This window comes from Eptatretus burgeri, chromosome 3, assembly GCF_056783735.1.
Source record: "Eptatretus burgeri isolate ZD-2024b chromosome 3, Ebu_testis_v1, whole genome shotgun sequence".
Lineage (NCBI taxonomy): Eukaryota > Metazoa > Chordata > Myxini > Myxiniformes > Myxinidae > Eptatretus > Eptatretus burgeri.
Window position 1 is genome coordinate 78,458,924 of NC_140963.1, and position 13,684 is coordinate 78,472,607.

The 13,684-nt window shown below is 44.5% G+C and overlaps 1 protein-coding gene across 4 annotated transcripts in view; it reads right to left on the reverse strand.

Annotated features, from left to right (window-relative positions):
• Positions 1–13,684, reverse strand: part of OLA1 (Obg like ATPase 1) — a 104,375-nt gene that overhangs the window by 46,123 nt on the left and 44,568 nt on the right. For all 4 annotated transcript variants that reach the window (XM_085874133.1, XM_085874129.1, XM_085874130.1 and 1 more), the window contains exons 5-6: positions 10,546–10,721; positions 231–311 (exon numbers count right to left, since the gene is read on the reverse strand). In XM_085874133.1, coding sequence (XP_085730259.1) covers positions 231–311; positions 10,546–10,721 — 257 coding nt within the window. The remainder of the gene's footprint in view (positions 1–230; positions 312–10,545; positions 10,722–13,684) is intronic.

Below are 13,684 nucleotides of genomic sequence, written 5' to 3' on the forward strand. Positions count from 1 at the left end.
CTGACATTCACAGCTTTTTTTCCAAAATATATCCCCCGCGAATGTTGGGGTCCAACTGTAGATGGAACATGTTGCCTCAACCCCATCCTGAACTATCATTTTCCTATACCATCCCATTGTCTCATTAGACAATCTCTCCCCATCCATACAATAATCCAATTTAATAATATTTACCAACCAGACAAACTAACACAAATAACACAAATAAACTGTCAAACAGACTTGCTCACCTCCTTGTCATTCCAATCATGGTAGAATCGGATATGCTTTTTCTCTTCCATCAACCAATTTTTCACCTTGCAGATGATGTCCTGCAAAAAGAAAACAAAAGAAGGTTGAATAAACAGTCATTCAGCAGGGGTGTTCACAGGGGCTTCCATGGCCGTATATTCTTGCACAATTATAATTAGCCGGCATCGTTTGAGGTCAAAACACACACACACACACACACACACACACACACACACACACACACACACACACACACACACACACACACACACACACACACACACACACACACACGTCTTCCAGGACAAACTCCGTGTCGATGCTTCATTCATTCTCATCTTACATGGCCCTCAGCCTTTCTAAAGCCGATGCTCTGGATGTTGGCCTTTGTCGCAATAAGTGTTTGTTACGAGTACTAAGTGAGCAAGAAAAACGTATTTTAATATTTTCCCATCGATCTGAGGCTCAGGTAGAATTTCTTTATGCGTCAAATTATATGCATGGCAAGGACATTAGGACACATCAATGTACATTTCCATGAAAAACAAATACAGCAGAAGTCACCTAGCAAATAAACACTGTTTCTGGGATTCAATGTTTCATCAACCTCAGGTTGTCAAAGGGATGCTAATCACCATCAGAAGCAAAGTAGAGCTGACATTTTCGAGCACAAGCACTTCTTCAGAGTAAGAGCAAAGCAAAGAACGTCAGTCCTAGTTTGCTTTCCATGGAGCTCAACACAACTTTGACAACCTTGGGTTGGTAAAACACATCGTTTGAATTGTCCACAGACAGAGATCGACACGAGTCTTCACAACACTTCATATTCCTCCACATTGAATTCATAACTGTACTCTCAACATGATCCAAGTGCTCAAACAGGCAAGCCCACAAAAAAGGAAATAAACACAAAAAACGACCGGCCATTCAACTTTTCCAATAAAAGAAGAATCAAAAAAACGGTTGCTCTGTGAAGCTTATCAGTTCTCAAGTCACCAATGCATGAACATTTAATCCCATAATATAAATGGCAACATCATTACAAAACCACTCTAGCTCGACGAGGAGGAGAGGTCAGTGACCTGGATTTCCATCCACCTATGGCTCTATCGTTACCTTCTCTTACACACAAATAATAAACCGGGGCAGTATTAGGATTTTCCCTACGATCCATGGTATTGAGCAAGACATGACTGTGCTGTGTGCACATTCGATGCTCATTACATTACCAAGGGTGCTCTGAACCCCCTGTAGGAAATGTCAAAATGTGAGCGCTTCCCAGTCCACGTGCCCCATCAATTCACGCCTCTCCGCCTCGCCACCGGCGCAGAGAACAGCCGGAGCCTCAGACCGGGCGGCACCATTGGAGGCGGCGACCTTTCATGTCTCCGGCGTGCTGCACCGCAGGGAGCGTGGGCCGCGAGCACTCGGAGGCGTTTAACGAACACGCCGTGGCCTAACGAGGAGCTTGCATAAACAGGGGCTGGGGGTCAGGCCTCAGCCAGCAAGACAAGTGAGACACGTGGGCTGTGGCAAATAAGGCAAAGACCTAATGCTGCATCCTTCCCATCCTCCATCATTTCACCTCCCAAAGATTTTTTTTTTCTTAACTGTATGACAGACAATTACCTGTTGAAGAAATTGGGTAATGCAAACCTTCATTTACCTTGAATAGTTTGTGTCAAAATTCCTCAAAATAAGTTGCTAAAGATTTGAGGCAAACAAAAAAAAATCATAAAAGTGGCAGATTTTTAGTGGAGCTCAAAGCTTACAAATAAGGGAAAGCAATGAAAAATAACGAAATTTCGAGTACACCTGTAGTTTCTCTCTTCCACCTTTTTTTTTTTAAACAATCAGGTGGCATATACGAGTGGCTGACCAGATCATGGTCATGTCAAATCAGTCGTGGTCAGGGTATATTGCACAAACATGGGGGTGTTCAATCTCAAAAATGAGCAAAACAGTTTTGCCTTCGCCTTCTTCTGAGGCTTTAAACATTAAAACCATTTCATATGAACACGAGTATAGCTAGCTGCACCTTATGAAAGGTAACAATGCAGGAAAGGATAAACCTCTTAAAATATCATGAACATGGCCTGAGAATTAACAGTTGGAGAACCAGAGAATTTGGAATGGAAGGATATCCATGACAGATGAAGATCCAATGAAAATGATTACCCAAGAAAGTCAAATCATCAGAACGTACACCCCCCCCCCCCCGGGCCTTCCCACTACCCTCCCGGCCCATAAACCCTGGGTAACAAATATAGCCAATTATGTAATGCCCAATTCGACCTGACATTTTAATCATAACCATAAACATGGCACGTCTCTCAGGTTTCAATAAACGGCATAGCCTTGACAACATAATGAAAGACAACATAATTAAAGATATGCTAATTTGGTTATGAAATGAAGTTGTCTTTTTTTCAAACTGCAACTGATCTTGTTAGGTAATGCACCATTGATTAATAGTCACTGAAAAAGTGCCTGAATCATGTGGCATTTTGAGATATCGTTCAAACGTTCTCCCGACGATGCACGAAACATTCCAATTCCAAACAAAGACAGAGGGAGAGAGAGGGAGAGGGCCCGAGCCTACCTCACACCCCCTCCCGGATACTTCAGGAGCCCTCGGGGAAAGGGAAGGGGCATCAGAGCAGAACGTGAAGCGTGCCAACGGGGGTCATGTTCACATTGGAATTTTCATCCTTTTAGCCGATTGATAGAGGGATGCATCATTGAGCACGCAATCCTTTCAAAAGGATCGCGCTGGATGCCATAAACCTTTCATTTGTACAAGAGACAAGCCTATGGCCTAACATCATGACAAAGTAGTAAGTTATCCTCAAAGTTGAGGTTGGGTCACGCAATGGTGTTCCCTCAAAAAAAAATTTTAATCTCCAATAAATTCTCTTGAGAACTTAAGAATGGCCTGAAGACATTTTGTAAAGGTTTGTGGTGGCCTTGTGAAACGAGACTTACCATAGTTTGGTGTTCAAAACTTAAAAGATTTGTTCAATTATAAATAAGTAGATGAGCAAATTATAGCTCTCGTTTATTCTTGTCGGACCTGTTGGAGTGAAATACGAATGCCATTATGTGCGACATGTCCCAAGGCTATTGTGGTCATAATAATCAAGTACTTTATGCCCACAAAGAAAAGACCTTTAAAAGTGTTTTCAACAGATTGCGGCATTTCTCTGTCTGACCCCCGATGCAGCTCTGAGTTCACTGTAGGTGGCAGCACAGTGCTGATATACCATGCTGTGACTATGACTGGAGCCATGGTGCTGCGACCCGGGGACACGGACAGAAGCATGGTGACGTGTCTGGAGTCATGGTGACATGGTTGGAGGGACGATGCTGATACACGGTGATGCAGTTGGAGGGACGGTTACATGATTGGAGGCACAATGGTGTGGCTGGATGCACGGTGATGTGGTTGGAGGCAATGCAAATACATGGTGACATGGCTGGATGCAGTGATGTGGCTGGGACAGACAGTGCCGTTGCACGGTGATGTTGGAGGTACGGTGACGTTGTTGGAGGCACGGTGCGAGCCACTGCACTGTGACCCGAGGGAATGGTCAGAAGCATGGTAATGTGCCTGGAGTCATGGTGCTGATACACGGTGACCAGTGTGACCACTCATTTTCATAAATGCCAAGGTGAGCCAATGAAAAAAGCCAAGAATTCACAACGTTTCAGAAAAGCGATGATAATAGAAAACCTATACGCCAAGAAAACCTATAGAAAACCAAGACGCCAAGGTGAACAACGAATAGCCAAGATCGTGTGAAAAAAGCGAAGGAGTGGTTACACCGACAGTGACGTGGTTGGAAGCACAATGCTGATACATGTGATGCAGTTGGAGGGACAGTAACATGATTGGAGGCATGGTGACGGGGCTGGAGGCAGTGCAGATGCATGGTGACGTAGCTGGAGGGATGGCTGGATGCACAGCACTGTGGTCCAGGGGACAGTTACGCAACCCCAGTTTTGAATACACAGACGGATAGCGAAAGCGATCTGCATCATGTACAAGTGCAAGTTTTACACCAAATGAAACATTTCCCACCATGAGGTACAGTATACCATTACATCAAGAATCGTCAGGTTTTGCACCGACATTCGAGTACAAAAATTGTGCATCATCTTCGTGTCGGATCCATTGGCTGTGTTTGGCTGTATAGATCACACAGCAGGCACATCATATTACAAATTTCAGGTTCACGGTGCCGCACCCATGACGTGGCCTTCTGCAAATGGTCGTCTGTGCAATGCGACACCAAAGAAAGAATGCCTTTCGCTTCCACAGCTTGCCTGTAGTAAGTCATCGGCATGACTGTGTTCAGTATACAAGCTGGAGAAATACAAAACCCACAACACGTTTCAGGAACACTGCAATGGCGTCAAGCTTTGGTACAAGATGGTTCAAGGTATAAATCGACGGCGCTTTCACCACAAATACTGATCGACATAAGCTTTCAAAAAAGGAGACACAACAGAGATACGCACATTTTGGCAAAAGCCAAATAATAAATACAAGCACTTCAAAAACTGAGATCAATCAATCAATTTTGAGGCAAAACGTGGAATTCCACAAATTGGTGGAAGTGTGGCATAGATTCGATGCAAAAAATGAATTACAGGATAAGAATACAGGAGCCTCCCCGTGCTGCCAACCACATCACATCTGGTTTTGCAGACAGCATCTGTGTCAGACCAACAGATGTGTCACGCTGTGTTGATGCCGGATTTCTTATTTAGCGCAGAAAACAACAAAAAAGAAAAAGGGAGTAACAATGCAGCAGACCTTCTCATACACCAAACCTGTACACAAAATTTGGTCTGAATCCATCGGCAACTTTTTGAGATGTCCTGTTCACAGACAGACAGAGACGTAAAAAAAATAAAAATAAAAAAAATAAAAAATAAAAACATAACCTCCGTCCACCTTGGTGGCGGAGGTAATAATCATCCCCCACCGAACCTCTAATAATGGTAATTAAAATATTCTTCCGACTTGCATAGATGAATGGCATTTATAAGTGATCTCCGGGATTTAACGCTTTTTCAAAGGTGACGTGGTGCGGGTAGGCTAAAGGTGGAGATGACTCTGCTGAGATGAACACACAACACAACATGTTTCAACGATCCACCAAAACTGTTATCAAAATGTGCAACAAGTGTCAGCAAAATCAACTAATCACAGGCGATGACTTGAACCGAGTGATAAAACACATCAGATGGATTACACAACTGGGCCCGCTGTCACCCATACCTGCATAAACCATTGCAAGCAACTTCCAACAGGCTCTACACATTGGCCTGTCCAGGTCTCGTTTCCAAACTTCGACACGACTCTGCCAAACCATCCACCAACAAAGCTACAGAGACATTGCCGTACTTTAAATTTAAACTGTTGCTGTTGCACCACATGGCACAGACTCTTCACCGGCATTTGCAGACCAAACGATCCGTCGTGATGGGAAGCAAACACAAAGTGAAATCTGCATGACGTCCAGCGGTCCACCTGCCCACAGCCCGGACGTGGAATCTGATGAAGGCCACACAACTCTCATGCAGACAAATCTGACATGTGCACCATCTCGCTGCCCACTCAGCAACTCCAAATGACAAACACTGGAGTGAGGACAAGCGACAGACCACATCAGCCGTACGTGCCATCCAACAGTAGCATGGCTCTTATTAAAATATATCCCACAGACTACATGCAACATTTAACAGAGACTGTTTACAAGCTGCACAGTGATGTGGCCCCACATGAAAAGTACTTCTCCTCGCTTGGCAACTCATAGCAGTCAGTATACCAACCAGTGTCTGGACCAAATAATAAAATTCAAAAACAAAAAAAAAATTAACGAAGACAAAGAACAAAACACCAGTTTATTTCAAACGAGTTTTTTTGAATCAAATTTGAGAGACAAGAAAGCAAGTTGGCATTGAACACGGAAACATCACATCGGTATGGCTCTCAAAAACATGTCAGAGAAAAACGACGCCATGGAGGTTTTGGCTTGCCTTCTGCAAGAATAGTAGTGTCAAACTTCATGCAACTTCAACAATGTATTTCTCGCAACACACGCAGAGGTAAAGCAAAGCTCATGTACATACTCAAAACAAGCCGCCCACCCTTCCCAACCCGGCTCCAGCGACAGCATCAATCCAAGGCAAATGTATTCTAAATTATTCAGAACCTTTTCCATATCGCTTCCCCCGTCAGGCTTACCACAAGAAGACACCTGACGATGCATTCCTTTTGGAGTCACTCAATCCTCAAGCCGTTTGCAAACAAACCAAAATCATACCAAAAAGAGCTACAAGGTGACAATCGGTACAACAAGAACAAAAAAGAAAAAAGAGAAGAGGATCGATTGCCGAAGGCAAGCGACATTCCCTCCGTATTACGAGTTTACAGGTGGCAAAGGGAAGGTTTCACTGCGAACGTCCATTCGTGACATTTTGTTTTATCGGGCTCCTGGAGCATGCACGCACACGTGTATCAAAAGGGCGGACATTAGTAATCAAATTACAAGCGAGTAAACAAAGGCCAGATACATGTAGTAAATGGGATTTGAACCGAGGCTCCATGCAGAGTCACCAAAAGGACGACATTTACCTTCTCTTCCTCATCTGAATGTCAAAACCCAGATAAAACTCACCAACTGCCGATGTGCAATCTTCAAAGCACATTTGGAATATTTTCCTTTCGATATTACACATGTACAAAGACAGAATGGAAAAACTCGAATATTCCCAGCTCTTCCAGGATGCTCTCATTTTTCTTTTTCTTTACAGGCATGAAAGCTCATGGAGTGGCAAGGTAAACCGACGGTGGAACAAACATCATCAAGGGAATTAACGAGTTGGAACAGAGGAGAGGAAGAAACTGAAACCGTCAAGTGAAATGGTTTGTTAGCAAGGGTTAATGGGGAGAATAAAGATCATGGGTTAGAACCGAGGATGACAAGGGATGGTGGTGCACTGCTTGCTTCAAGTCCCGTAGGGATTCTAGGAAAGAGTGAGATAGAACAGCCTATGGAAGGTGGTTCCATTGACGGGAGAAACAATAAATAAAAGAGTTGAGATGTGCAGGAGGCCTAGATTTTGGAAGTTTACCGAGGAAGGAAGTTATTACAAGAACGACTGCATCCTGGAATTGCTGGGGAGAATCAGAGGACTGAGAGAGCAGAGGGAGCAATGTTGGAGAATTGATGGTAGAAAACAGAGAGGCTACCAACTTGTCTGCAACGTGAGAGCAACATTTTTCTTCTTTTCCGAATCAACTTGCGCGATTAGATCTTCGAGATAACATCATCCGAACGCTTATGTACATACCGAAAATCCGCATGCCCAACAGAAGCCCGGCAGATGGAAGCCGCACGACTGGCATCGAGATCCAGGTAGGAGAGGGTTTTGAGTTTTGTAAACAGTTCAGCCATTGGAGTTAGACTGGGTTAGAAAGAATAAGGAGAGCAGAAACTAAAGTAGTTTCATGTTTATAAGCCCACAAGCTGCAAGTGTCGTCTTGCCTGTGTCAAACCGGTGCCATTGTGAACGTTTCATGGTGACCATGGAAGGAACGTCGAGTAAGGAGAAGGAGGAAGTGATGGCTCATGCAATGGCTGCTGGAATAGTCGAGAGGTGGGCTATGGTATTCCATTGAGCTACCCAGGCAAAATGCTACAGTTAGAACTATTGTATATGAGAGTTGTACTCTCATATACTACAGTAGTCTGCAGAGAATTACTACAGGAGAGGAATGCTATTTTGCCTGGGATGGACAAAGCCTTATAGACCAAATAGCTCTGGTTTTCTAAGCAAAGACTTGGATCAACGGAGGATGTCATCTGCTGCTGGCTTTGAAGACCAGCTTGGCATATGTGGTCAGTGCAGGAAAGGTCTTTGCTGATGGTGAGGCCGGGAAGTTCAGCAGACAACCTATTCCAGTGGATGACAAAGGAAATAGATAAGTGGGTTTCTTTGACGATCACTCCTGAGCGATAGGGTACGACAGATTTTCCAGGATTGAAGGACAATTTGTTAGGGACCAACCCATAACCGGAAGCCGAACTGACTACAACTGTAGGTTGTTGGTTGTCAGGGTAACACAATAAAGAACAATAAGAAATTGGATCAACGACTGGAAACAAACATTTGAAATACGACATTGTGCTGATTACCCAATGAGCTTCATCTGCAATAGCCCGAGTTGGATTGATCGCTTCTCTTATACGAGGTCATTCAATGTTCATTTCTTTTTACACTACAAACAAAAAGGACTTCGAAGAAGTTGAAAAGGACTTTTAGTTTGGCAGAACAAAAGCATTCTGATAACACCCTGATTTCAAATCAAGAGATTCAAACAAACAATTTTCAAAACAGTGCAGTGTGACGTTTTAGCATACAGTTGCTGTAATGATGCAGGATTGCCATGCAAACCTATAAAACTTAAACTGAATCAAATAAAATATATATATTCGTTTTAGACTTGTGAAAATTCTCAACTTTAGCAATGCAGTTTGTGATTGGGTGGCTGGTTTTGGAGACCAAACTCCATTCTTGATTGGTGGCCGGTTTTGGGGACCAAGCTAAATTGGCGATTGTGTGGCTGGTTTTGGGGACCAAGCTCCATTCTCAATTGGTGGCTGATTTTGGAAACCAAGCTAAATTGGCGATCGGGTGACCGGTTTTGGGGACCAAGCTAAATTGGCGATCGGGTGGCCGGTTTTGGGGACCGAGCTCAATTGGCGATCGGATGGCCGGTTTTGGGGACCGAGCTCAATTGGCGATCGGATGGCCGGTTTTGGGGACCGAGCTCAATTGGCGATCGGATGGCCGGTTTTGGGGACCGAGCTCAATTGGCGATCGGATGGCCGGTTTTGGGGACCGAGCTCAATTGGCGATCGGATGGCCGGTTTTGGGGACCGAGCTCAATTGGCGATCGGATGGCCGGTTTTGGGGACCGAGCTCAATTGGCGATCGGATGGCCGGTTTTGGGGATCGAGCTCAATTGGCAATTGGGTGACCAGTTTTGGGAATCAAGGCAATTGGCAATCGGGTGGCCGGTTTTGGGGACCGAGCTAAATTGGGGATTGAGTGGCCGGTTTTGGGGACCGAGCTAAATTGGGGATCGGGTGGCCGTTTATGGGGACCGAGCTAAATTGGGGATCGGGTGGCCGGTTATGGGGACCGAGCTAAATTGGCGATCGGGTGGTCGGCTATGGGGACCGAGCTGAATTGGCGATCAGGTGGCCGGTTATGGGGACGGAGCTCAATTGGCGATTGGGTGACCGGTTTTGGGGACCAAGTTCAATTGGCGATCGGGTGGCCGGTTTTGGGGACCGAGCTAAATTGGGGATTGGGTGGCCGGTTTTGGGGACTGAGCTAAATTGGCGATCGGGTGGTCGGTTATGGGGACCGAGCTAAATTGGCGATCGGGTGGTCGGTTATGGGGACCGAGCTAAATTGGCGATCAGGTGGTCGGCTATGGGGACCGAGCTAAATTGGCGATTAGGTGGCCGGTTATGGGGACCAAGTTCAATTGGAGATCGGGTGGCCGGTTTTGGGGACCGAGCCAAATTGGGGATCGGGTGGCCGGTTATGGGGACCGAGCGAAATTGGCGATCGGGTGGCCGGTTATGGGGACCGAGCTAAATTGGGGATTGGGTGGCCGGTTTTGGGGACTAAGCTAAATTGGCGATCGGGTGGTCGGTTATGGGGACCGAGCTAAATTGGCGATCGGGTGGTCGGTTATGGGGACCGAGCTAAATTGGCGATCGGGTGGCCTGTTTTGGGGACCAAGCACAATTGGCGATTGGGTGGCTGGTTTTGGGGACCAAGCACAATTGGCAATTGGGTGGCTGATTTTGGGGACCAAGCTCAATTGGTGATTTGGTGGCCAGTTTTGGGGGAAAGTTCAATTGGTGATCGGATGACTGGTTTTGGGGACCAAGCTCAATTGGTTAACGGGTGACCGGTTTTGGGGACAAAGCTCAATTGGTGATCGGGGGACCAGTTTTGAGGACCAAGCTCAATTGGCAATCGGGTGACCAGTTTTGGGGACCAAGCTCAATTGGCGATCGGGTGACCGGTTTTGGGGACCAAGCTCAATTGGCGATTGTGGGGGAGGTTTTGGGGAGCAAGCCCAACCTGGTGGTCGGTTTTGAGATAAAGTTGGATTCAGTAGCTGTTGTGGTTTCTGTACCTGGTTTTAAGAATAACTTGGAATAGGTAGCCTGTTCAGATTAACATTGATTCGGTAGCCAATTTTGAGGTTGGACTCACATATTCCGGCTGTAATTTCTTGTCTCCTCCACGAATCGCAACCTTCTCGAGTTTGTCCGTAATGGAAAAGGCGAGCTCCTCATCCTTTAGCCGCAGTTCTTCATGGATTATCTCGATGTCTCGTACTGGATTCACCTCTCCTTCCACATGGACAATGTCATCATCTTCGAATGCTCCTGAAAACAGTGAAGGAACATTGGAGTGGGAGGATGGGGGATGGGGGCGATAAACCACTCAGAATAACTTTGGCTACTTAATTGATGTTCCAAAGCACTTTTCTTGTGATATTGGAATTCAATCACGCAACATTTTATCGTACAGTTCTGTATATATTTATCCATAATCTACTGTAGGAAGCCATATTTTCGTGAAGATGTGGGGGCATTCAAAAGGTTTTGTTGAACGAGATATCTATAACAATCCAAGAACGCCATAAAATAAAGCATTGCTGTGTCTCATTTCTCAAATTTCACGCGTCTAGGCACCCCCCTGCCCCCCAAAAAAGGTTCTGTTCTTCAATAAACATCATGCACTGAATGAGCTCCTCAATGATTACATGGTAATAAAAGTACAATTTTCATCTCTACGGCTTCACTGGAGGTGGGTGACATCACACTCGCACTTTGCACAGCAAAGAAAGGCCAAATGTCTTTATTTGGAGTCCTCGTGTTTCACTATCAATCAATCTCTTTCCACAAAATAAAGGATCTGAGACCACTTTTTATGAAAGCACTTCTGGATCTTCATACATCAAACAAAGTAAATTGGGCAAATGTGAAATTGATTGTATAAATACTTGTTCTTTCAAAATTAAAAAAAAAAATTTAAAAGAGAAAAACATGATCATAATGCAAAAATAAAGGACATGATAACTTGCCTAATGCAACGAATACTCAGGATTAACGCAACTAGGTTTCATACAATGAGTGATTATTTTTTTTTACTTTACAAATAGAGCTTCAAATCAACCGCTTTGCCACATCAACAAGTCGAGTCTAGAGTAGATGTCTCTGACTCAGTTATTGGAAAGCACAGAGCCCTGAAAGCACAAAATAAACACTTCTTGTTGCGGCTCACATCGCGATCGGCAATGTGCAACGAAAAATATATCTTCACCATTACAACAAAGCACAAGTCCATCGCCTCAACAAGTCTGGCAGACTGTGCTAAGAGGGGGATTGAACTAAATCAGGAAACACAAGTCGTAAAGCAACGCTGACTGTCAACATGGCAAGGTTAACGCCAAGGGCGACGCACTAATGGTGGTGCATTTATCGAAATGGCGATTTCAGACCCGTTCCAAAGAAGGATGTCTTTTAAATGACTACAGGATAGCGATGCGTCCGATTTTTCTCGGGTCAAAGAGGTGAAAGAAAGGGGAGCGAAAAGATGTACACTGATTTGTCTACAACCCATGCCCTCTGCCCTCGGCCGTGAATCTCGACGAATCTCAGCCAATCGTTGGCCATCAACAAGTTAAGGCCTCTCGCAGAGCCTGGTCAGACATCGCGATCACGCGGAAATTATCGATCAGACCATAAGTCAACTGGAGAAGGCTCTCATGAGCTTGTGGAATAAAGCCTCTCTTCACAACTCTGCCATCAGCACTCGGCGCAAGCAAACGTCGAGAAAAATAAACTTCAGCAGGAAAGACCTTTCCATCCGCAGTTTACGTATTCTACTTTACATTGATATAAGACTCACGCAGAATGAAGCTTGTACATAATTCACATGCAGAACAAAGACATAAGTAGACATCAGTGTACTTTACGGCAAATTTCAAGGACGATAAAAGACAATGGATAAATATGTATAATATATATATATATATATATATATATATATATATATATATATATATATATATATATATATATATATATATATATATATATATATATATGGGATTTTAAGCTGGGTTCCCAGCATGACGAACCAACTGTTCAGATGAGAACACTAAACAGGCAAAACCTTTTGCCAAATGATTGCTCAGGTGTTGATCATCGACGGGGATCCTCAGCACGTGAACTGCTCGAAATGTAAATGGTCATCCACAGATGCTTAATGGATAACATGATGGAAACAAAACCCAAATGCATCACTTTGTAGTGGAACAAAGAGCAAAGAAAATGAATGAAAGATTACAACACAAAAAAAGAAGATTTTAAACCATTCACATAAATCCCTTAATAACACGGTTTTGTAGCCATCACTGTAACAAAATCACACAACACCATCGGACTCGAGGCAGAAAACATGACAGAATAAAGGAGAAATGGCGATGGGAAGACTTGAGCTCGTTCCACTTGGACAGTCGTCAGAAGGAAGGAGGGAAGTGGGCTTGAAGGGGCTTCACCCACGCATGTCAGGCCAATGTGGAAGGGTACAATAAGCAATATGGCACGGCGGACAAGCCGAACACATTTCCTCCTCGTGTTCCGATCATCAGTCTCGCCGCTTGGACTAGACAGGGAACGCAGACAATGAGAGATTTGCACAAGAATGGCTGGAAATCGCGTCATTATTCAGACCATGTTCCAATTGCACGGGAGCAATTGCGGTGACACGGCGGGTGCATTTTCAATGGCCTGTCACAGCAAATGGCAAAAACAAATACTTGCTTCACTTTAAGGACAAAAAAGTTAGTCCAGCCATTTAATTGGAAGACTGTGGTGGAAGTCACAAAGAATGGTTGCACTCAGGGTTTAAAACGTCATAATGGAGAGAGAGAGAGAGCTTCTGGACACATGAACTTGTAAAATGGGATTCCAGGATGTTCATAAAAGCCAAACGTGTGTGCCAAACTAGAATGGCACTCGGTAGAGTGCATACCTCCACCAGGCTGAACAGTTTACGTTTTATATCCCAGTGATAGATGCCGGATCTGCATCCAGACTTGTAATAAAATCGAATCATCTTGTTCTTGTCACCGACCCAACTTATCCACCAAGTTTTGTCATGAACACATCCACAACATTTTGAGATATCCTGCACACACACACACACACACACACACACACACACACACACACACACACACACACACACACACACACACACACACACACACACACACACACACACGTGAAACCATAACCTCCATCCACCTTAGTTGGCAGAGGTAATAAAAGCTCAACTG